The 25,581-nt window shown below is 43.7% G+C and overlaps 3 protein-coding genes across 4 annotated transcripts in view; 1 reads left to right on the top strand and 2 right to left on the bottom strand.

The window, feature by feature from the left end:
• Positions 1-261: 261 nt before the first annotated feature.
• LOC115111010 (ubiquitin-conjugating enzyme E2 G1-like) lies at positions 262-9,620 on the bottom strand. Its single transcript, XM_029636897.2, has 6 exons — positions 9,491-9,620; positions 5,709-5,811; positions 5,505-5,602; positions 5,197-5,375; positions 4,968-5,070; positions 262-4,858 (listed from the first exon to the last, which is right to left on the bottom strand). The coding sequence occupies exons 1-5, from the start codon at positions 9,531-9,533 to the stop codon at positions 4,984-4,986; spliced, it is 510 nt and encodes a 169-aa protein (XP_029492757.1). The 5' UTR covers positions 9,534-9,620; the 3' UTR covers positions 262-4,858; positions 4,968-4,983.
• A 4,108-nt stretch (positions 9,621-13,728) lies between these two features.
• LOC115111484 (anaphase-promoting complex subunit 7-like) lies at positions 13,729-19,233 on the top strand. Its single transcript, XM_029637576.2, has 11 exons — positions 13,729-14,183; positions 15,229-15,415; positions 15,586-15,705; positions 15,861-15,972; positions 16,084-16,237; positions 16,366-16,508; positions 16,668-16,785; positions 17,415-17,611; positions 17,759-17,983; positions 18,124-18,274; positions 18,395-19,233. The coding sequence occupies exons 1-11, from the start codon at positions 14,083-14,085 to the stop codon at positions 18,582-18,584; spliced, it is 1,698 nt and encodes a 565-aa protein (XP_029493436.1). The 5' UTR covers positions 13,729-14,082; the 3' UTR covers positions 18,585-19,233.
• Positions 19,234-19,534: 301 nt separating this feature from the next.
• The window catches only part of LOC115111483 (sarcoplasmic/endoplasmic reticulum calcium ATPase 2-like), a 30,885-nt gene continuing 24,838 nt past the window's right edge, over positions 19,535-25,581 (bottom strand). The window contains exons 14-21 of one of the 2 annotated variants that reach the window (XM_029637575.2): positions 24,125-24,460; positions 23,789-24,009; positions 23,489-23,691; positions 23,210-23,295; positions 22,981-23,114; positions 22,721-22,838; positions 22,506-22,626; positions 19,535-20,271 (exon numbers count right to left, since the gene is read on the bottom strand). In XM_029637575.2, the coding sequence (XP_029493435.1) occupies positions 20,258-20,271; positions 22,506-22,626; positions 22,721-22,838; positions 22,981-23,114; positions 23,210-23,295; positions 23,489-23,691; positions 23,789-24,009; positions 24,125-24,460 (1,233 nt within the window). In that variant the 3' untranslated portion in view covers positions 19,535-20,257. Of the gene's footprint in view, positions 22,627-22,720; positions 22,839-22,980; positions 23,115-23,209; positions 23,296-23,488; positions 23,692-23,788; positions 24,010-24,124; positions 24,461-25,581 lie in introns of both variants that reach the window. The other variant, XM_029637574.2, reaches the window with a different exon arrangement.

Below are 25,581 nucleotides of genomic sequence, written 5' to 3'. Positions count from 1 at the left end.
AATGTAACCTGTTTTTCATGACTTTGTACTGACATTCTCTCCTGGTCACTGTAACAAATCAAGGTCAATTTTAATATTAGTAGTTACAAGTATCAAGCTTACAGAGCCATGGTCGCATGACCAGGAGAGAATTTCAATCCTTTGGGCGGATTCAGTGCAGCCTTGACAAGAGGTTATATAAAGTAATCTTGCCATCCGATTAGACTATCACTAGATAAATACAACTAAATAGGTCAAACAAAAATACAAAAAGACCAAGAGTATATGACAGTTAATACATTTTATTGAGCTCATGTCAAATACACATTGGATAAACAAAGTGGTAAAAACAACAAACGAGGGATAAGGTGAGATATCAGGATTACTTGGATAAACACCATTGTGATTATCTGAGTGTATTGCTTCAATGTTTTAAATGCACTGAGTCTCTTTTGTAAATACAGTGATTAACAGTCTGAGGTGGTCATGTTAGCAAAACTAGAGGAAAAAGGTCATTTATGAGTCATAAAGCCTACACAGTACCATACATTTTACATCATTTGTCACATCCAATCATATGAATATCTGCATTTGTATGCCATCCCAGCCTAGCTAATTTGTTAGCAAGTAAACCTGCAAACATGATTGTATGTGTCATTAGTTGTTAGTTTAAGTATTGGTCAAGGCTATGACATTGATGATGATGATTTGGTGTAGGTTTTATGGTGGCTCTAATGAAAAGAACACTATCAAAGCAAAGTAGGATTATCAAGCCTATGGCAAAGCCCCCCACCACAATTTAAACATTGATTGTTGTGCATAATCTTAAATCAACATGCACCATAATTGTCCATATTAATTCACAATAACACTTGATTCCAGATTACTTGGAATTTTCATTCCTTTTCACATATCAACGAGGACATGGAAAACATACAGCTGTCTGGGTTTTCCGTGCATTTGCAAGATAGAACAGCTGCCTCCGGGTTAGAGAAGGTGTAGCGGTCTGTGTCTATTTGTCAATAACAACTGGTACATGAGATCTAATATTAATGAAGTCTTGAGGTTTTGCTCCCCTGAGGTAGAGTATCTCATGATAAGCTGTAGACCACACTATTTACCAAGATAATTTTAATCTATATTTTTCGTAGCTGCCTATTTACCACCACAAACCGATTCTGGCACTAAGACCGCCCTCAACGAGCTGTATTAGGCCATAAGCAAACAAGAAAATGCTCATCCAGTGGTGGCGCTCCTAGTGGCCGCGGACTTTAATGCAGGGAAACTTAAATCTGTTTTACCTAATTTCTACCAGCATATCAAATGTGCAACCAGAGGGAAAAAAACCTCTGGACCAACTTTATTCCACACACAGAGACGCGCACAAAGCTCTGACTCGCCCTCCATTTAGCAAATCTGACCAGTTCCGGGATTCTTCAGGTGTCGTGAGGAGTACACCACATCAGTCACTTGGCTAAATCAATAAATGCATCGATGATGTCGTTCCCACAGCGACCGTACGTACATACCCCAATCAGAAGTCATGGATTACAGGCAACATTCACACTGAGCTAAAGGCTACCACATTCAAGGAGCGGGACTCTAACCCGGACACTTGTAAGAAATCCCGCTGTGCACTCTGACGAACCATCAAACAGGCAAAGTGTCCATACAGGACTAAGATCGAATCGTACTACACCGGCTCCGACGCTCGTCGGATGTGGCAGGGCTTGCAAACTACTATGGACTACAAAAGGGAAGCACAGCCGTGAAACAAGCCTACCAGACAAGCTAAATAACTTTTATGCACACTTCGAGGCAAGCAACACTGAAGCATGCATGAGAGTACCAGCTGTTCCGGATGACTGTGTGATCACACTCTTCGTAGCCGATGTGCGTAAGACCATTAAACAGGTCAGCATTCACAAGGCCGCAGGGTCAGATGGATTACCAGGACGTGTACTGCGAGCTTGCGCTGACCAACTGGCAGGTATCTTTACTGACATTTTCAACCTGTCCCTGGCCAGGTATGTAATACCAACATGTTTCAAGCAGACCACCATAGTCCCTGTGCCGAAGAACACCAAGTTAACCTGCCTAAATGACAACCGACCCGTAGCACTCACGTCTGTAGTCATGAAGGGCTTTGAAAGGCTGGTCGTGGCTCACATAAACACCATTATCCCAGAAACCCTAGAACCACTCAAATTTGCATACCGCCCCAACAGATCAACCAATCAAATGTATTTATAAAGCCCTTCTTACATCAGCTGATGTCACAAAGTGCTGTACAGAAATCCAGCCTAAAACCCCAAACAGCAAGCAATGCAGGTGTAGAAGAACGGTGGCTAGGAAAAACTCCCAGATGACGCACTATTGCACTCCACACTGCTCTTTCCCACCTGGACAAAAAGGATAACCTATGTGAGAATGCTATTCATTGACTACAGTTCAACACCATAGTGCCCTCAAAGCTCATCACTACGCTAAGGACCCCGGGACTAAACACCTCTTCTGCAACTGGATTCTGGACTTCCTGACAGGCAGCCCCTAGGTGGTAAGGGGAGGTAACAACACATCCGCCACAGTGATCCTCAACACGGTACCCCTCAGGGGTGTGTGTGCTCAGTCCATTCCTGTACTCCCTTTTCACCCATGACTGCATGGCTAAGCACGACTCCAAAACCATCATTAAGTTAGCCGACGACACAACATTGGTAGGCCTGATCACCGACAACGATGAGACAGCCTATAGGGAGGAGGTGAGAGACCTGGCAGTCTGGTGCCAGGACAACAACCTCTCCCTCAACGTGATCAAGACAAAGGAGATGATCGTGGACTACTGGCTGTAGTGGAGCAGGTTGACACTTCCTTGGTGTCCACATCACCAATGAACTGTCATGGTCCAAACACACCAAGACAGTCATGAAGAGGGCACGACAATGCCTATTCCCCCCCAGGAGACTGAAAAGATTTGGCATGGGTCCTAAGATCCTCAAAAAGTTCTACAGCTGCACCATCGAGAGCAACACCACCTTGTATGGCAACTGCTCGGGCCCCAACCACAAAGCGATATAGAGGGTCAAAGCTTCCTGCCACCCAGGACCTCTATACCAGACAGTGTCAGGGGAAGGCCCTAAAAATTGCCAAAGACTCCAGACACCCTAGCCATAGACTGTTCTCTCGCTACCGCAGGGCAAGCGGTACCGGAGCACCAAGTCTAGGTCCAAAAGGCTTCTTAACAGCTTCTACCCCCAAGCCATAAGACTCTTGGACAGCTAACCCCCCCATTTTTACGCTGCTGCTACTCTCTGCTTATTATCTATGCATAGTCACTTTACCTCTACCTACATGTACATATTATCTCAATTACCTTGACTAACCTGTGCCCCCTCACATTGACTCTGTACCGGTACCCCCTGTATATAACCTCGCTACTTTTATTTTATTGTTGCTCTTTAATTATTTGTTATTTTTATTTATTGTTTACTTCAGTTTATTTTAGTAAATACTTTAACACTTTTTCTTAACTGCATTGTTGGTTAAGGGTTTGTAAGTAAGCATTTCAGGTCTACACCTGTTGTATTCGGCGTATGTGACAAAATTAGATTTGATCAACAAACCAACAGCAAAATCCCATATAATAAGACAAAACAACTCTAGATGCCTTCTGCATATTGTGAACTGTTTTAACGAATGGTGTAATTGCATGCCTCCCAGTGATGTACCACCTGGTTTCACCAAGAGTAAACAGATGGTATATGGCAGTTATTATCATGAGACTTTTGATAGTCCTTAGAGCAAAGAAAAACAGGTTGTCCAAGAGGCTGCACCCATAACTAAAAATTAGACTGCCTTAGTTTGAGGCTTTTGTAATCGTATCATCTGAATACACAAATCAGAATATAAATATTGGGGTAATTGTGAATTGTACAAGATCTGATCAAATACACATGCACCAAGAAGCCAAATGTGCCACCCATCACCCAGAAACAACCTCAGAGGGTCAAGTTCTAAATCACTTACAGCTCCCATGTAACACTAGACTAAGAACAAATAAAACATCCATAAAACCTGAAAACAAATGTGTAATCCTTTTAAATTGAGGTAAATTCAGATGCCAGCAAACCGGTATATCCACTGAATAATCATAGCTTAAGTCTTAACATAACTTTTTGGTTGGTTCGGAAAGTTTCATTAAAACGGAATGAGTAGGACCTCAGACCTCAGACTGGGACATGATTGGTAGCAGACATTGTGATTATCTGGGTAAAGGACCCAGTCAACAAGCACACTCACAAACCCTCCAGGGAGAGAAAAACCACCACGAGAGAGTAGAACTAACATTAGGCAAGAGGGATCAAATGACTGTGGAACGACAAAAACATGTTTGACAAGGTTTTGCAGGCAGGCCGACATTATGTAAAGGTGATTGTGTGGATGGGACACTTGGTGAGAACCTAATAACGAGAAGAACTTTCACGTCTTTTAAATTCTTCAAGCACAACAAACAAATTGCATATGAAACCTCATACGAAGTAGAAAAACTGTTAAGCAGCAGATAAAAAAGCATGTTAATTTACAGTAGTGACATCTTACATCATTGCAACCCTGTACATGTGACTATTAAACTTGAAATCTAATCTATATTTTTCCAAAATAAATTCACTTACATTTAGAATTCCAGTTAGGAAATGGAGGGAAATTTTCACTGGTAGGTTTCTCAAATTCATTCCTCTTACGAAAAACAACGACCTCTGAGAAAAAAAGAAAGAAAAGAAAAAGTGTCTGACCAACCAAATCCCTTCAATGGCAAAAGAAGGGGTGCTGAAGCCTTTTGCTGAACGGACTATTTTCCTTCTGAACCCATGTCCTTTAGCTGGATGGAAGAGAGGAAAAACAGAACATTACAAAATACTGACTGCATTTCTTTCAATAGCAACAAGACTGGGTGAAACACAGATTCTAGGTGTATGTTGCTTACTCACCCATTGAGTTTGGGTTCTAGTCAAATGCCATCTCCTGGCTTTTCCGTACACAGCAAGCCACCTTCCTCTTGAATTCACCATTTGGATCCTCCCTCCACTCTTTCTGTGGGACCAGCGCAAACTCCATTTCAAAATCTCAAGAGCACAGTTGTCCTTGTCACAGGTTTTGGACGTACTTGGCTACTGTAACACACAGTCTGTGTTAAATACATGTATTATTACAACTCACCGCAGCATCCACATTAGCAGGCGATTCACTGTTTGGGTCGGCCAGCATGGAGATTACACTGATCATAATCGTCTCTACAGTGTGGATAGGAAGCCAACGTTCCTCTGGCTTCTCATAGCCAAACTTGTCCTCTCCTGGCTCATGCAGAATTGAGATACATACATCGCCATTCTTTGCCACTAAGAAAGAGATGAAAAGTCATTATATACATTAGCAAACATGGTAGGAGACACATAAATCCCACTAATGATTATAAAATATTACAGTGCAAGGTTTAGTAGGGCTCAAAGTGTTAACAGTGTGTTTACCATTAGGATGCCAGATTTCAGTGATGAACTTCAACTTGGGAGGCCGTAGAGGATAATCATAGGGAAAGGTCAGGTATGCTTTAAAAAAACCTCCTTCGCTGTAATAGAGAGAACAGAGAAAGCCAAGCAGTCATCCCCATCTGAGAGTACATTTCAAATATGTACTCCTCCTCTTTCAGAATAGCAACCTGTGTCTTAACTTACAAAAGGGTGTCTTGTGGCCCTATGATGACAACCTCCCATTTGTATATATCGTCATCGTCTATTAGGCCAGCTGAAAAGCCCTCCACTGGGTTCTTGTTGAGTTCTGAAATAGAAAGACACAAGGTAACAAAATGTAATAAACTAAGAAAAAAACACAGAAAAGTGGAATGCTGTGTAGACAATGAGTGATTGTCAGTGGTGCCAATTGAAAAAGTGGCCTGTATGTTGCCCACATCAGGTGCACATGACTATCCATTGGCTGAAATAATGTGCATGATGTCTAAGAAAATATAAGTTAAACCTGTTTTCTAAAATACAGAAAGGGAGGGGGTTAGTGTACAATTGAATTAAAAACGTGTATATCAGGCATCCCCAACTGGTGCCCCTGAGTTGGTTTTATTTGAGCCCCCCCCCCCAAAAAAATAAATAAACACACTCTCCCGCTATCTCTCTCAGAATGACCTTCTTGATCCAAATCAGTCAGGTTTCAAGACTAGTCATTCAACTGAGACTGCTCTTCTCTGTATCACGGAGGCGCTCCGCACTGCTAAAGCTAACTCACTCTCCTCTGCTCTCATCCTTCTAGACCTATCGGCTGCCTTCGATACTGTGAACCATCAGATCCTCCTCTCCACCCTCTCCGAGTTGGGCATCTCCGGCGCGGCCCACGCTTGGATTGCGTCCTACCTGACAGGTCGCTCCTACCAGGTGGCGTGGCGAGAATCTGTCTCCTCACCACGCGCTCTCACCACTGGTGTCCCCCAGGGCTCTGTTCTAGGCCCTCTCCTATTCTCGCTATACACCAAGTCACTTGGCTCTGTCATAACCTCACATGGTCTCTCCTATCATTGCTATGCAGACGACACACAATTAATCTTCTCCTTTCCCCCTTCTGATGACCAGGTGGCGAATCGCATCTCTGCATGTCTGGCAGACATATCAGTGTGGATGACGGATCACCACCTCAAGCTGAACCTCGGCAAGACGGAGCTGCTCTTCCTCCCGGGGAAGGACTGCCCGTTCCATGATCTCGCCATCACGGTTGACAACTCCATTGTGTCCTCCTCCCAGAGCGCTAAGAACCTTGGCGTGATCCTGGACAACACTCTGTCGTTCTCAAATAACATCAAGGCGGTGGCCCGTTCCTGTAGGTTCATGCTCTACAACATCCGCAGAGTACGACCCTGCCTCACACAGGAAGCGGCGCAGGTCCTAATCCAGGCACTTGTCATCTCCCGTCTGGATTACTGCAACTCGCTGTTGGCTGGGCTCCCTGCCTGTGCCATTAAACCCCTACAACTCATCCAGAACGCCGCAGCCCGTCTGGTGTTCAACCTTCCCAAGTTCTCTCACGTCACTCCGCTCCTCCGCTCTCTCCACTGGCTTCCAGTTGAAGCTCGCATCCGCTACAAGACCATGGTGCTTGCCTCTCACGGAGCTGTGAGGGGAACGGCACCTCAGTACCTCCAGGCTCTGATCAGGCCCTACACCCAAACAAGGGCACTGCGTTCATCCACCTCTGGCCTGCTCGCCTCCCTACCACTGAGGAAGTACAGTTCCCGCTCAGCCCAGTCAAAACTGTTCGCTGCTCTGGCCCCCCAATGGTGGAACAAACTCCCTCACGACGCCAGGACAGCGGAGTCAATCACCACCTTCCGGAGACACCTGAAACCCCACCTCTTTAAGGAATACCTAGGATAGGATAAAGTAATCCTTCTCACCCCCCCCCTTAAAAGATTTAGATGCACTATTGTAAAGTGGCTGTTCCACTGGATGTCATAAGGTGAATGCACCAATTTGTAAGTCGCTCTGGATAAGAGCGTCTGCTAAATGACTTAAATGTAAATGTAAATATAGGAAATCAGTTCCAAATATTCCCACACATAATAGAAAGACATATGTGATCGTATACAAATGTAAGCAGGGTTTGAAATGATCATGTTTATGTCAAATATATCTATTTGGGCTACTTGCTGTCAATTTGCAGTCTACAAATTATTTGTAATTACACTACATGACCAAAAGTATTTGGACATCTGCTTGTTGAACATCTCATTCCAAAATCATGGGCATTAATATGGAGTTGGTCCCCCCTTTGCTGATATAACAGTCTCCACTCTTCTGGGAAGGATTTCCACTAGACGTTGGAACATTGCTGCGGGTACTTGCTTCCATTCAGCCACAAGAGCATTAGTGAGGTCGGGTACTGATGTTGGGCGATTAGGCCTGGCTCGCAGTCGGTGTTCCAATTCATCCCAAAGATGTTCGATGGGGTTGAGGTCAGGGCTCTGTGCAAGCCAGTCAAGTTCTTCCACACCGATCTCGACAAACCATTTCTATATGGACCTCGCTTTGTCCACGGGGGCATTGTCATGCTGAAACAGGAAAGGGCCTTCCCCAAACTGTTGCCACAAAGTTGGAAGCACAGAATCGTCTAGAATGTCAGTGTATGCTGTAGCATTAAGATTTCCCTTCACTGGAACAAAGGGGCTTAGCCCGAACTATGAAAAACAGCCCCAGACCATTATTACTCCGCCACCAAACTTTACAGTTGGCACTATGCATTGGGGTAAGTAGCGTTCTCCTGGCATCTGCCAAATCCAGATTTGTCTGTTGGACTGCCAGATGGTGAAGTGTGATTCATCACTACAGAGAACACGTTTCCACTGCTTCAGAGACCAATGGCGGGGAGCTGTTGACATTGCGCATGGTGAACTTGTGTGCAGTTGCTCAACAATGGAAACCCATTTCATGAAGCTCCCAACGATCAGTTATTGTGTTGATGTTGCTTCCATAGGCAATTTGGAACTCGGTAGTGAGTGTTGCAACTGAGGACAGATGATTTTTACGCCCTTCAGCGGTCCTGCTCTGTGAGCTTGTGTGACCTACCACTTCGCGGCTGAGCCGTTGTTGCTCCTAGACTTTCCACTTCACAACAACAGCACTTACAGTTGACCTGTGCTGCTCTAGGTGCCACGTTGACAGTCACTGAGCTCTGCCATTCTACTGCCAGTGTTTGTCTATGGAGATTGCATGGCTGTGTGCTCGATTTTATACACCTGTCAGCAAAGGGTGTGACTGAAATAGCCGAATCCACTAATTTGAAGGGGTGTCCACATACACTCAAGAAAAAAAATCGTCCCGCTGCTGAATCTAGTTGATGATCCCTGGTGTATATGCTAGCTGTTAACAGCTCATGGAGTTTGCTACAGTGTGGCCATTGCCAGAACCAGTGAACTGGCTAATAATTATGTGATGTTCCCATCACTGACAGATGGGTATGGGGCTGATTATTCCTTTGTTATCTTGTCAGCTAGGTAGTAGCCTATAGCAAGCCAGATCATGTAAATCGCTAACTAGGGTTGTGATTTACAGCAGAGGTTTGTGTAAGATTAGATTAAGGCTAGATAACGCTAGTTATTTCCACCATACCTCGAATCAGTAACAAAAGGTTGATTTTCTAGCTAAATTAGCCAGCTAACGCTGCATGGTGACGTTCTCACTAACAGTCAAAATGCTAATGATAGCTAACCTTAGTTCACCAGTTTAGACTTGTTCAATGCACAACGTTAGATGGGGCTAGTGAAGTTGAATTCAGTCATCTTAACAAATATGATAAATTAGCGGAAAATATTATCTAGAATGTGTTTTGCAGCCGAGATAATTGGATCGCGCTAATGTAATGTAAACAAACAATCATGACTGCCGTCGAGGAAGCCTGGCCATGGAAAGTTAGCTAGGCTAGTTTAGGAGTTATTTCTTTCTTTGAATCTTTGGCTTACCTGCCAATTGCTTTCGAAGAAGTAGTGCTGATTGTTCAGTCATGGTATGTGGGCTTCAACAAAAATAAATGCTTCGCCAAATAGACCGGCACAGTGTACGCGTCATACTACCCATAAAAACCTAGCGGTAAAACCCGGTAATGGTTCCAATCGTTTTTTCCCCATTCATTTTGTGCATCGGGAATTTTAGAACTACTTCATATAAGGTCTGTGTTTCGTGTAGATTTACCCTGGCGGACGTTTTGAATGCCATGCAATTCTCTATCGAACAAGTAGAATATTCTCAATAGATTGGCCTCAATTTACTCCCCCAAAAATGTAAATGCTAATTAGCAACAGAGAAGACCTCAGCAAGACTACACATTCCTGCAGAAAGCTACTGCATGTCATCTCTAGCCCAAGCCATGAATTTGCATCCCCTTTCTCTGTTTTAGCTAGCCACTAACTACACTTTAGCTAGCTAGTTAGCAGAGCAGTAGATCAACAAATGGTTGTTTTACTTAGCCTAGATAATTGTTTGCACAGTATGTGACGTTGGTGTCTTTCAGACCTTATGGCATTTTTCATGGATGAGCATAAGAACATTAAAAGGGGAGAAGACCACTAAAAGTCTGGCCATGTGGAGAGGGGCAATTTACCGGTTTGCGTTTGGTCAGGGCCAGCATGAGGGATAACGTTTGTGTCAGTGAGTCTAGCTATTAAGTTAAGTTTGAGCATCATAGCAGTAATGTTTTCTATACATTCTACAAAGGAAAGAGCCACTTAATCAATTATATAATCATTAACCAGATACCAGACTGACAAGTGATAACTCAGTACTAGAATGCTGTCATTGATGAGAATGAATCAAAAAATCAAAATTGACTTTGTTTAGACATCCAGCCTGTATTGTAGTTTCATGACCAGAGACAGATCTTCAAAGGCACAGTATTTATTTATCCTGAGTGGTACATGCGTTCACACAGTCTTGATTTATAGGATTCTTCCCACTGTATGATTAATATGTCAAGTGATAAATTCCGAAGTTATCAATTAAGTTTATGGAAAAACTGCAATTGTCCTCATGAAAATGACAGTTTATTAAATATTCTACAGCTGTAATGTCATCAATCAAATCAAACTTGATTTATATAGGACATTTCTTACAACAAATTCATTTCAAGGTGTTCACTGTCTTTGGATGGGGCGTTGTCTGTAAAGTGGGGCACAGATAACGAAGGAGGGCATCAAGGCTTTCGAAATGGCTACAGGGATGGATGTGCAGTAGTCAGGGCTTTGGGTCACAGGGTCACACTACCTCACCGGAGTGTCGGATGGGCACCACAGCAGTGGTGGAGTTTAAGTGTCCCTATGGTGCAAGGGACCTTACCATTGAAGAGGCAGTGAAGTCTAAGGATTTCTATATCAAGGAGGGAGTGTATTACAGCCTCTGTAAAGACCATCCTTACTGGCATCAAGTCCAATGTCAACTCCACATTACTGGAAGGGACACCTGTTTCTTCCGTTATGTGAACATCCGTAACCTCCTTCACCAAAGCCGTTATGCTATAAATGCCATTATGCTATAAATTGTTATTTTATGGTTTAAGTGATCAAATGAACTAGCAAATATTTCATATTTGGCAATTACTACTTCAGTAGGGAATACACTTTATTCAGTGACCTTAGGTAAAGATACTTTTTGATCTGATCAACACATTGTTAAAAAAATGTATGAACTGCAATTGCTAAATAATTCCAATAGATGGAAGCGTAAGACCACGAATGACATTTCAGAAAATTATTTTTCTCCTATCTTGGCCAGCCGGACCAACCTAACTACCTGGCCGCCAGACCTAGCTGCTTGGCAGACCAGACCTACCTGACTGGCCAAAATAGCATGCAACCAAAGACTATATGTCCCATGATTTTCAAAAAATGGTCACTCATGACTTTACAGGTATTAGGCCTGTGTTGCTTTTGGAAGAAGAAAAAATATATTATACTGAACAAAAATATAAAGGCAAAATTTAAAGTGTTGGTCCCATGTTTCATGAGCTGAAATAGAAGATCCCAGAAATGTTCCATATGCACAAAAAGCTTAAAATGTGCAGTTTTGTCACACAACGCCACAGATGTCTTAAGTTTTGAGGGAGTATACATTTGCCAAGCTGACTTCAGGAATGTCCACCAGAGCTGTTGCCAAACAATTGAATGTTAATTTCTCCACCATAATCCTCCAATGTCATTTTAGAGAATTTGGCAGGACGTCCAACCGGCCTCACAACCACAGACCACATTGATGGCGTTGTTCCTGTACCCAAGAAGGCAAAGGTAACTGAACTAAATGACTATAGCCTCGTAGCACTTACTTCTGTCATCATGAAGTGCTTTGAGAGACTAGTCAAGGATCACATCACCTCTTCCTTACCTGTCACCCTAGACCCACTTCAATTTTCTTACCTGCCCAATAGATCCACAGACGATGCAATCACCATCACACTGCACTATGCCCTATCCCATCTAGACGAGAGGAATACATATGTAAGAATGTGGTTCGCAGATGACACAACAGTAGTAGGCTTGATTACCAACAATGACGAGACAGCTTACAGGGAGGAGGTGAGGGCTCTGAGAATATGGTTACAGGAAAATAACCTCTCACTCAACATCAACAAAATAAAGGAGATGATCGTGGACTTCAGGAAACAGCAGAGGGTGCACCCCCCTATCCACATTGACGGGACCTCAGTGGAGACGGTGGAAAGCTTCAAGTTACTCTGCGTACACATAACTGACAAACTGAAATGGTCCACTCACACAGACAGTGTGGTGAAGGTGCAACAGCGCCTCTTCTACCTAAGAAGGCTGAAGAAATTTGTCTTGTCACCCAAAACCCTCACAAACTTTTACAGATGCACAATCGAGAGCATCCTGTTGGGCTGTATCACAGTCTGGTAGGGCAACTGCACCTCCCTGAACCGCAAGGCTCTCCCAGAGGGTGGTGCTGTCTGCACAACGCATCACCGGGGGCAAACTACCTGTCCTCCAAGACAACTACAGCACCCGATGTCACAGCAAAGCCAAAAAGATCATCAAGGACAACAACCACCCGAGCCACTGCCTGTTCTCCCCGCTACCATCCAGAAGGCGAGGTCAGTACAGGTGCATCAAAGCTTGGACCGAGGGACTGAAAAACAGCTTCTATCTCAAGGCCATCAGACTTCTAAACAGCAATCACTAACTCAGAGAGACTGCTGCCTACACAGAGACTCATATCACTGGCCACTCTAATAAATGGATCACTAGTCACTTTAAACAATGCCACTTTAATAATGTTAACATATCTTACATTACTCATATGTATATACTGTGCCTATTGCACCTTGCCAATGCTGCTCAGCATCGCTCATCCATATATTTCTATGTACATATTCTTATTCCATCCCTTTAGATTTTTGTGTATTAGGTAGTTGTTGGGAATTGTTAGTTTACTTGTTAGATATTACTGCACTGTCGGAACTAGAAGCACAAGCATTTCGCTACACTCGCATTAACATCTGCTAACCATGTGTATGTGACCAATAAAATTTGATTTGATGTTGTGTAATTGTTAAATATTACTTGTTAGATATTACTGCACTGTCGGAACTAGAAGCACAAGCATTTTGGAGTGGGTCTAGGGTTTCTGGGATAATAGTGTTGATGTGAGCCATGACCAGCCTTTCAACGCACTTCATGGCTACAGACGTGAGTGCTATGGGTCGGTAGTCATTTAGGCAGGTTACCTTAGTGTGCTTGGGCACAGGGACTATGGTGGTCTGCTTGAAACATGTTGGTATTACAGACCTGGCCAGGGACAGGATGAAAATGTCAGTGAAGACACTTGCCAGTTGGTCACAGCCCTTAGTCGTGGTATGTTAGCCATATATCACACATCCTCGGGCCTTATTGTTTAATCATGGCAGTCAAAACAAGTTACATCGACATCCATTGATGGAAAATGATCTGGAGAGTTTAATAAGGGCGATTGATCTTTTCTCTTGTGACATTCTTAAACTCGCAATAATTATTATTTTGATAGAAAACCGAATTTTGCTTAATAGCCTACGTCATTTAAAAAAATCCTTAATTTGCTCGATAACGTTATGGGGAAACAAACATTTATTGGATAAATGTGGCAACACCCCTCTTTCTGCGAAAACCTTTTTGGGGCAAGTTTTCACATCTGCGTAGGTTTTCAGATTTCATTGGGCTAGACATTTTAGTTGGACCTGACAACCCTGACAATTTTCCTGTTTGACCGCTAGCGTATTACAACTCATACTGTGGTACTCTATTCGCCTGAACAGGACAACTTTGTGTCCGTTTAAGGTTTTAAAACGTATTACTTACATTTTTGTCATTTATACAGAGGAGAAAAAACTGTCATATTTATGACACGTAGCAATGATATGTTTTTATAAAAGAAAAACATAATTGAATGGTCCTTCAACTGACGGCGCCATATTTAATACATCGCAGTTTATGATGATAGCTAGCAAGTAAACTACCTGTCTGCAATCGTAAACTTTAGATTTTTATCTTAAAGCAAGCCATCAAACTACATCGAAATGAACGTCATAGATCATGTGAGGGATATGGCCGCCGCGGGACTTCACTCAAACGTTCGGATAATTAGTAGTTTACTGCTGACAATGAGCAATAACAATCCGTAAGTAACAGTATAGTATTAGCTAGCTGGCTAGCTACTGAACATCCCTCTGAGGTATTAGCTACCCAACTAGTTATTCACTCCGTTCGATCATCTTCAAAAGCATATAATTCTGTACAATTGATAACACATGTCCTAATCAATGCATGCTTATCGTCACGAGCCAAGCTGACAAGGACGCAGTTGGCAGTATTTATATCTAGCTAGCAAGCCAACTAGCTTAAGATGGGTATTTACGTACACTGAACAAGAATATAAACGCAAATATTTTGCTGAGTTGCAGTTCATATAAGGAAATCAGTAAATTGAAAAAAAAATGCATTAGGCCATAATCTATGGATTTTACATGACTGGGCAGGGGCGCAGCCACGAGTGGGCGTGGGAGGGCATAGGCCCACCCACTTGGGAGCCAGGTTAACTCACTGAGGATCCTGCGCAGGTGTGGTTACACATGGTCTGTGGTTGTGAGGCCGGTTGGATGTATTGCCAAATTTTCTATTACAACGTTTGAGGTTGCTTATGGTAGAGGAATTAACATTAAATTATCTGGAAACAGCTCTGGTGGACAGTCCTACAGTCAGCATGCCATATCCATGCTCCCTCAACTTGAGACATCTGTGGTATTGTTGCGTGACAAAACAGCACAGGCCTTTTGTGCCCAGCACAAGGTGCACCTGTGTAATGATCCTGCTGTTTTTCAGTTTTTTTTTTTATACACCACACCTGTCAGGTGAATAGATTATCTTGACAACAGGTAAAATGCTCACCAATTGCGATTTAAACACATTTGTGCACAAAATTGGAGGGAAATAAGCTTTTTGTGCATATGGAACATTTCTGGGATCAGCTCATGAGACATATGACCAGCACTTTAGATGTTGCATTTTATATTTTTGTTCAGTGTAGTTGTATCTGGATTAATAATGTGACTATTTGTGAAAAGATTTTGTATGTTGATTGCTAATTTCCTTGACCACTTCATATAGTTATTGTCAGACAAATACTGTGCCAGAGGGTGATGCATGTACCACATCTGTTCTTTCAGAGAACTGTTCTCACCATCCCAGAAGTACCAGCTGCTGGTTTATCATGCAGATGCCATCTTCCATGACAAGGAGTACCGTAATGCTGCTTGCAAGTACAACATGGCACTGCAGCAGAAGAAAGTGCTCAGCAAAACTTCTAAAGTGCGGCCATCTACCGGGGGAACTGCATCCTCCTTGCAGTCACAGGTGTGGAAGGCTCCCAACTCTGTCAATTACAACATATCTGGCTGTAGCAACAGGCATCCATGTCATTCATTAAAAATAATGCACATTTGACTGCTCTACAGACTATTTGTAATAGTGTACAATGTGCATTGCCTTCTGAATTGACCAAATGCCATTATTCTTTATTTCAGAGTTTTCCCTCAGAGATTGAGGTCAAGTATAAGATTGCAGAGTGCTACACCATCCTGAAGCTGGATAAGGATGCAATTGCAGTGCTTGATGGGATTCCATCTAGACAGAGAACCCCAAAGGTAGGTTGCTGTTTTGAGGTCCCCTCCTGAAAGCCCCATCCTCTCTCAATGACACCCAAGCTTGCAGTGCCGTTTTATGACTATTTCAATAAAGTAAAGCAGCCCAGATTCTTGTGAGGAATTTCCGAATTGCATATTTGTTTATCTTTCCTCAGATCAACATGATGCTGGCTAATCTGTACAGGAAGGCTGGACACGAACGCTCTGCTGTCACAAGCTACAAAGAGGTCCTGAGACAGTGTCCCTTGGCACTGGATGCCATCATTGGTGTGGACTAGTTACTGGGATGTTTCTGTAGTGCGTCACACAGACATGCCAAAATCCCATGTTGTTGTGCTCTTCATTTTGAAGGGTTCTTTTAACTCGTGTCTGTTGTAGGTCTCCTGTCTCTGTCAGTGAAGGGAGCTGAGGTGGCGTCCATGACTATGGATGTGATCCAGAGTCTTCCCAACCTGGAGTGGCTCTCTGTGTGGATCAAATCCTATGCCTTCATACATGCAGGGGACAACCACAGAGCAATCAACTCCATCCGGTGAGCAGACCAGTTCCTCATCCCACCATGGGAGTGTTATTCATTTCATGAATCATAATCTCCGGTGTTGTTAAACTATGGCTCTCATTCTGGGTGTTGTGTTTCTGTTTCCTGATTCTCCTTCTCAGCTCCCTGGAGAAGAAGTCTCTAATGCGTGACAATGCGGACCTGCTGGTGAGCCTGGCAGATGTGTACTTCAGGGCAGGCGACACAAAGAACTCCATCCTGAAGTTTGAGCAGGCCCAGATGCTGGACCCTTATCTGATCAAAGGTACTGGACAGCAGACATCAGAAAACCCATCACTGACTAAATAAATCAGTTTCCTAGGACTCACTAAGCCAGTCTAGCGATTCTTATGTAAGACATTAACTATTAGGTTTTTATTTATAGTTTAACTAATTCAGTTATGTTGCCTTTACTTACTGTCAGGCATGGATGTATATGGCTACCTTATGGCACGTGAGGGGCACCTGGAGGATGTTGAGGTCCTGGGAGGAAGGCTGTTCAACATCTCAGACCAGCATGCAGAGCCCTGGGTCATATCTGGGTAATATCTGGGTAATACGGCTGGGAATTGCCAAGATAATCATGATACTTAGGTGCTGATACGATATCTGCTGCGATTCTCATGATTGTATATGTATTGCAATTCGATGTTCCAAACATATTGCTCACTATACAGTGCATTCGGAAAGTATTCAGACCCCTTGACTTTTTCTAAAAAAAATTAGGTTACAGCCTTATTCTAAAATGGATTACCTCATCTATTCACAATACCCCCATAATGACAAAGCGAAAACAGGTTTATGTATAAAAAAAACATACCTTATTTACATAAGGATTCAGACCCTTTGCTATGAGACTCAAAATTGAGCTCGGGTGCATCCTGCTTCCATTGATCATCCTTGAGATGTTTCTACCACCTGTGGTAAATTTAATTGATTGGACAAGATTTGGAAAGGCACAAACCTGTTTATATAAGGTCCCACAGTTGACAGGGCATGTCAGAGCAAAAACCAAGCCATGAGGTCGAAGGAATTGTTTGTAGAGCTACGAGACAGGATTGTGCCGAGGCACAGATCTGGGGAAGGGTACCAAAACATTTCTGCATTGAAGGTCCCCAAGAACACAGTGGCTAAATACATGTTCCTACCAATCTGGTTTTTGGTGGCTCAGATGTCACAGCTTCTACAGTAAGCGCTACTCCCGGGCCCTCTACCTGGGTGCCAAGGCCATCCAGCTGAACAGCAACAGTGTGCAAGCCCTCCTCCTGAAAGGGGCAGCACTGAGGAACATGGGCCGAGTGCAGGAGGCCATCATCCACTTCAGAGAGGCCATGCGCCTGGCGCCCTGCCGTCTGGACTGCTATGAAGGCAAGGGGACCTTCTTGTTCTGATCGCATCATTGTAATGAACATCTGTTTTCATCTTGAACTGCCCCCACATAAAGCTGCAACATCAGATGTTGTTTTTTGTTTTGTTACTAGTATTGAGTTAGTCATGAGCCTTCTCTGTCCCCAGGTCTGATTGACTGTTACCTGGCATCCAATGGGATCCGAGAGGCAATGGGGATGGCCAATAACATCTATAAGACCCTGGGAGCGAATGCCCAGACTCTGACCATCCTGGCTACAGTCTGCCTGGAGGACCCTGTGACCCAGGAGAAGGCCAAAACCCTGCTGGACAAGGCGCTAGCCCAGAGGCCTGACTACACCAAGGCTGTGGTCAAGAAGGCAGAGCTGCTAAGTATGTGGCTTGGTAGCAAACCCTGAAGTTCTATTAGTTGTTTTGCTGTAGAGATTTAGAACCATTGTATCTTTGTCATTTTTCTTTTACTGAAGATGTTGGGGACAATAGATGATATTGTGTTTGTTTTCCCATTTAAGGTCGGGAACAGAAATACGAGGAAGGGATTGCTCTTCTCCGGAATGCCTTGGCCAATCAGAGCGACTGTGTGCTGCACAGGATGCTGGGGGATTTCTTGGTGGCGGTCAATGATTACCAAGAGGCTATGGACCAATACAGCATAGCACTTAGGTAATGTTACACCAAAGTCCAGGGTTTTACACAACTCATGATTCTCAAATATGTAAATGGTGCACTTCGATCTTGAGACTGCACATGTTTCTCTATCATCTGACTCCATCCGTCTTTCAGCCTGGACCCGAATGACCAGAAGTCTCTGGAAGGAATGCAGAAGATGGAGAAGGAGGAGAGCCCTGCTGATGCCACTGTGGAGCTGGATGGAGATGACATGGAGGGCAGTGGGGAGGATGGAGAGCTGGAAGGCAGTGACAGTGAGGCAGCCCAGTGGGCAGACCAGGAGCAGTGGTTTGGCATGCAGTGACCCAGGCCCACTGCAGAGACACAGCAGGGGGCTGGGGGAATATGCCACACATGGGCATCATGGGTTCCTGATATAATGCTCCGGTGGACTCTATATGGGTGTATACAAGATACAAGTGTATAAAGCCCCATCTCAGGGTTATAGACGTCATCATAGCAGCCACTGAGGTTTGGGGAGGATGCATTTTACAACCCAGCAGCCCAAAATTATAACCTGCCATTCCACGTCTCCTTCCCTTTGCGATCACTGATTAGTTGGTAGGTGAAAATGAATGTTACTAACCTATTTCATACCCATCAGGGGTCCAAGAGTAAAGGAGATGAGGCTATTTAGGATTGTTGGGCCATGGCCCCGGAGTTTCCTTGTTTGTTGGGTTAACACAAGATAATCTGAAGCCAGTAAATCATTGAAATTGTTTTTTTCTGTTTGTAATATTTGCATGTAAATAACACATATTGGTGTGAAACTGGTGACATACTTTCCCTTCTGAATAATCAGGTAATTTAAGACCCGTCTCAATGTTGTGTGTCAATCATGGGGTCATTTAATTTGACACATTCTTTGCAAAGTAATGTTAGTTTTCCACTGCAGATGTTTAACCATGTGGTGTGTGTGTGTAGGAGATATAAAATCATGACGTCTGGTCTCATGCCCTGACATTTTATTGAAGTTTGTGGTAATTTGGTAATAGTGACTTGAGTAACAGTTCTAGTCAACTCGTCCTCCAGTACCCCCCAGACAAATGCATGTGATTCAATTAATTGAGGGCTTGATGATTAGTTGACAAGTTGAATCGTTTGCTTGTCTGGGGCTAAAATGTGTCCCGTTGAGGGTACAAGGACTGGAGTTGGGAAATACTGCTCTAAAACCGCCTTGTATTTAGGCTAGAAGCAAGGTAGCTTCAAATGAATACACATCTCCAATCTGGCACATAGAAGATCAGCAACATATTAATGTAGAATTGCTTTATTTACCTGAAACCACAAGTCATGACTATACAATCGTCAGCTCTGAAATGAGTTTGGCACACGTGTGCCAATGAAGCGACTGACTTCCTTTCAGGGTAATGGATCTATCGCCACACCTCCGCCTTCCCAGATGCTTCAAAAATGTTGCACATTACAGCGCAAAGAAAAGTCTATTTGGTTATTTTACACATCCCCCCCAAAAAGAGTTCCTTAGGAAAAGATAACATTTGTACTATTGTCCATTTAATTTATCAATACATTAATTATTACACATCTGATAAAATGGCTGCTTCAGAGGACATACATCATGGAAGTGTACATTAAGATAACATAGGAACTCTGTGTCTAGTTTGAAGGCTGCATTTACACAGGCAACCCAATTCTGATATTTTTCTACTTTTGCCAATAATTGGGCAAAAGACCAGAAATGGGCTGTCATGTGTAAACGCAGCCTATGGCTCTTCATGTAGTAAGGATGGAGGGACCTGGGATTGGTTCATTTGATTCCAAAAACATTTATACCCATTCAGTTAAAAAATATATACCATTTGATGACTTTTTTTGTCATGTAATTGCTTATGAAATGTATCAATCATGTCTTGATAGCTCTTCTTTATTGACATGCAGGTCTTGGAAGATGTGCTGCTCAAAACACATGCACAACACTAAAGCAGTTCCTACAAGGGATTTATAGGAGGAGCGGGCTTACACGGCACTAGCTGCAGAGAGAGGAGAGAGAAAGACAGGGAGAAACCAAATCAATCATAGGACAGACAGAAACAAGGCATAGGTCAAAAAAGCAAAGATGCAAACAGAGACATGTCTCTCTCACTGGGAATTTAAAAAGGGATGGTGAACAGAAAGCCATTAGGTCATCTACTGCTTCATTTCCTACAGTCATGTCTAGGGCCATGCCAAGTGCAAACAGAAAGATGAGAATAAATGCAGTAAGACATTCAGTGGTGTAAAGTACTTTAGTACTTTAAAGTAATTTTGCTTAAGTCTTTTTTTTGGTGTGTGTGTGGGGGGGTAATCTGTACTTTACTATTTGTCAACTTTTACTTCACTACATCCCTAAGGAAAATTATGTACTTTTTACTCTATACATTTTCCTTGACACCCCAAAATACTCGTTAAAGTTTTGATAGCTTAGTAGGACAGAAAATGGTCCAATTGACACACCCTACTGCCTCTGATCTGGCAGACTCACTAAACAAACGCTTCATTTGTAAATGAGTGTTGGAGTGTGACCCTGGCTATCTGTAAATGCATAATAAGCTATTTTAAATGATATACTTACATATCTAAAGTAAGTGTATTTAAAATCAAATACTTTTAGACTTTTACTCAAGTATGACAATTGGGTATTCTTTGCACCACTGATTGGAAGAAATAGCAGTTGTTTTAAGAACACTCAAGCATTTACTGGCATGGTATTGGGAAAAGCATGCTTTCTAGGAATACCCATTACCTAGTGTTTCTAAAACACGTTCAAGTAAAACTAGTGTAAAAGTTATGGAGCATCTTTAAAACTCTATACACATAGATACTATTTTGTGTTATATGTACAGACTCTTCTACAAGCCAGTCATTTTAGCATTGGGCCTATATACTATGGCCAAAGCAGTCTGCTTAGTGATCCACCCCAATAGGGAGTGCTGACCACAACAATCCCATCAAAGCATCCATCTTGTGCTAAACTGATAAGAAAATCCACCACTTGGTGTGTTTATACATATTAAAGTACAGTATATGCACAGTACTTAATCTATATAATTATTGTAATAAGACACTACAGTGTCCATAAATGAAGACCAAACATAAAAAAGTTAACCTTAATGAAAAGACAGAATATATTGTGTTCAAGTAAACGTGTTTAACGACAGGCTTGTCTATATTACAAAAAACTGCTTTGAATTGAACTAAGGTAACATTTACATATTTCTCCTAACCTTAACCTCAAGGAACATCAAAAGAACACAGATTAACCTTAAAAAAGCAACATAAAAAGGCAAATGAGGGCTCTAGATTTCCTTATTTACAAGCGAAATGGCGCATACCTCAACACTCAATATGACAATGTTTATGAAAAGCTTACTGAGGAAAACAGGTAGTAATCAATTGTGATATCAATAGCATTGAGGTAGCTGTGCTCTAGACTAGAGCAGAAAATAAACACAAAAAAAGCAAACAGGGGAACGAACAATCATTAATTTGGTGAAGAAATCCCCGTTATTCATGCCTGGACAGAATACATGCAGTTTTGGTACAGACTTCTGATTCAGTGCAAATGATGGTCCTTACAGTTATGGCACAGCATAGTTATCTACAAGTTCTTCAGAGGTCAAAGTTCACACTGAAAAAACAAGTGAAACGTTTGAGTTCTGTGCGCTGCCCCCCCGCCTTCCCAAAGCTACAAAAATCTTAATTTTGATAAAATAGTGTTAATTCTCTGTACACAGAACAGCTCCTAAATAGCAGTTTTTTTTTATGCCTGTTCAAAAAGAATGGGGAGCAAAAAAAATAACCAAAAGCTTGATATTAAATTAAAGACATGGCCAAATGACAAACAAAAAACATTAAAAATATGAATAAAAAAGCGGAATGGTGAAAATGTCCTGGAGACGAACCAGCAGAGGGCTCACAGATTACATCTGTCATCAACACAGGTACAAATGTTGACTTGAGCTCTCACTGCAGTTGATGTGGTTGTTGTAGTTGATCCTGGTTAATGGGGGATTTTGTTAGACGTGTGTTAATCTCCACTCACACTGGTGCACTGGGAGGGTTGTGTGGTGTAGTCAGGACCAGAACAGGGCAGACACGTTAGTGTCGATGCTGTAGAGCCACAGCACCAGGGGGAGGGTGATGCCCACAAAAGGCCAGGAGATGCCCTCTGTGCATGCAGAGAGGGACCAGCCTTTGCTGGCTGACTTAGACTCTGGCTGGTTACCGGGTTCCAGGTAGTTCCTGGCCACGAACTTTAGCAGCTCATCCAGCAGGATGACGGGCAGGGAGATCTTCAGCACCACCAGCCACTGGGTCAGGTCCAGAGGGGTGATCTGGAAGATGACCTGGAGAGATAGAGGAGGAGAATGAGGGATGGAAAGAGAGTGAATATGGGGAACCTATAGATTGACCTGGTTGATATAAGTAAAGCTGACTTACGGGCAGTGGCTCCACATAGAGGATGAGGAAGTGGAGGGACATGGAGAGGCAGATGGCCCCCAGCAGCCAGATGTTCTCCCAGGGAGGCATACGCAGCAGGGACTGGTTCTCTGACAGGCTGGGAGAAGGTCACATTGTGGATCAGATTAGTCAAAACTCTATATTCTATTCTTGTACTTACAAAATTTGGAGCTGTCCTCCACTGAATGCAAATTATTTTTGAAGATGAAAGAAAGCTAATGTCACTGCAGGAGACTCACCTGTTAAGGGCATTGCACATCTCAATGGTGACAAGCACAGACAGGGCCATGGTCATGGGGTAGGGGGACTCAAACACATGACACTCCAGGTCTGAGAAGTCAGGGTTGTCAGGGGAACACTGCAGGAAGTGGCTCTGTGGGGGAGGAGTCAGACACGAGAGACATAAGAAAGGCTGGGAGGTAAAACACCATTTGGACAGTAAAGCTGACATCTAGGAGTTAGTCTCACCAGCTGGTACAGAGAGATCATAGGGCCATCCTCAGCAGCCACGAACCACCAGGTAGCGGCTCCCACGGTGGCAGCTCCCACATAGCCTGAGGACAGAGACACAGCTGACTGACTGTGGGACAGACTAGTTCTATAACTAGGAAGACAATGGACAGGCAGAGAGGTGCACAAGAACAGTATGTGGCAGGGTATGCCAGTAGCAGTGAGCTTGAGAAAATGTTAAGATTGAGCTATCTGATATAGAATTGGAAACAAAGCACAACAGTCCCATTAACTCACAGCCGATGGCCAGGTATCTGAAGAAGAGCCATCCGGAGATGAGGGGCTCCTTGGCACTGCGGGGGGGCTTGTTCATGATGTCCAGGTCTGGGGGGTTGAAGCCCAGTGCAGTGGCAGGGAGACCATCTGTCACCAGGTTGACCCACAGCAGCTGAACGGGGATCAGAGCCTCAGGGAAGCCCAGAGCAGCAGTCAGGAAGATACTGCCCCCATAGAGAAACATCATTAACCTCCACAGGAGCACCATAAAACCACTAGAGACATCACTTTGGTAGGAGGAGGTACGTAAATGACACTCACCAGACGACCTCTCCCACGTTGGAGGAGATGAGGTAGCGGATGAACTGTTTCATGTTGTTGTAGATGGCCCTGCCCTCCTCCACAGCCGCCACGATGGAAGAAAAGTTGTCATCGGCCAGGACCATCTCAGAGGCTGACTTGGCCACGGCAGTGCCAGAGCCCATGGCGATGCCAATCTCTGCCTTCTTCAAGGCAGGAGCATCGTTCACTCCATCACCAGTCTGTGGGAGAAACAACAGATACTTAAGGGTGGATAGGAGGCTACAAGACAACAGTAATATATATAACAGCTTTGCATGTACAGTAAGGATGTGAGTGGGGGGGGGGTCAGTGTACCATGGCTGTGATCTCGTCCATGGCCTGCAGGAACTCAACGATCTTGGACTTGTGGGAGGGCTCGACACGGGCGAAGCAGCGGGCGTTGATAACAGCATCGCGTTGGGCCTGAAGGGACAGGTCGTCAAACTCGCGGCCAGTGAACGCCATTTTGTCCACGTCGTCTTCCTCACCCAGGATGCCAATACGGCGGCAGATGGCCACGGCAGTGCCCTTGTTGTCGCCGGTGATCATGATGACGCGGATGCCGGCTAGGCGGCACAGCTTGATGGAGGCAGCCACCTCGGTCCTGGGAGGGTCCAGCATGCCAACGCAGCCCACGAAGGTCAGGTCAGACTGGGCAGAGAAACACAAAAACAGAGTCACCATCAGGTTTCCTACTAGAACTTTGCACAATACATCCAAAAGTTATGCTACACTGAACAAAAATATAAAAACGGAAACATGCCACAAGATTTATTGAGTTAAATCAGTAAATTTAAATAAATGCATTAGGCCCTAATCTATGGATTTTACATGACTGGGAATACAGATATCTGTTGGTCACAGATCCTTTTGAAAAAGAAGTAAGGGCCCAGATCAGAAAACCAGTCAGTATCTGGTGTGACCACCATTTGCCTCACGCAGCACAACACATCTCCTTCGAATACAGTTGATCAGGCTGTTGATTGTGGCCTATGAAATGGCTGTGCGAAGTTGCTGGATATTGTCGAGAAATGGAATACGCTGTCAAACATTTCGAACCAGAGCATTCCAAACGTGCTCAATGGTGAGGGACATTTTCAGCTTCCAGGAATTGTGTACAGAACCTTGCGGCATTGAACTGTGCATTATCATGCTGAAATGGTGGCGGATGAATGGCACGACAATGGGCCTTAGGATCTCATCACGGTATCTCTGTACATTCAAATTACCATCAATAAAATGCAATTGTGTTCGTTGTCTGTAGCTTATGCCTGCCCTTACCATAACCCCACCACCACTACGGGGCACTCTGTTCACATCAGCAACCGGCTTGCCCACACGACGCCATACATGCTATCTGCCTGGTACAGTTGAAACCGGGATTAATACTTGAAGAGCACACTTCTCCATCGAAAGTGAGCATTTGGCCGCTGAGGTCGGTTATGACGCCGAACTGCAGTCGGGTTAAGAACCTGGTGAGGACGACGAGCATGCAGATGAGCTTCCTCGAGACGGTTTCTGACAGAAATACTTTGGTTGTGCAAACCCAGTTTCATCAGCTGTCCGGGTGGCTGGTCTCAGACGACACCGCTGGTGACGAAGCCGGATGTGGAGATCCTGGGCTGACGAGGTCCTGGGCTGGCATGGTTACATATGGTCTGCGGTTGTGAGGCCGGTTGGACGTACTGCCAAATTCTCTAAAATGACGTTGGAGGCAGCTTATGGTAGTGAAATTAACATGAAATTCTCTGGCAACAGCTATGGTGGACATT

The sequence above is a fragment of the Oncorhynchus nerka genome, linkage group LG27, assembly GCF_034236695.1.
Source record: "Oncorhynchus nerka isolate Pitt River linkage group LG27, Oner_Uvic_2.0, whole genome shotgun sequence".
Lineage (NCBI taxonomy): Eukaryota > Metazoa > Chordata > Actinopteri > Salmoniformes > Salmonidae > Oncorhynchus > Oncorhynchus nerka.
The sequence above is the reverse complement of the archived record's forward strand: the minus strand, read 5'-3'. Positions and strand labels throughout refer to the sequence as shown.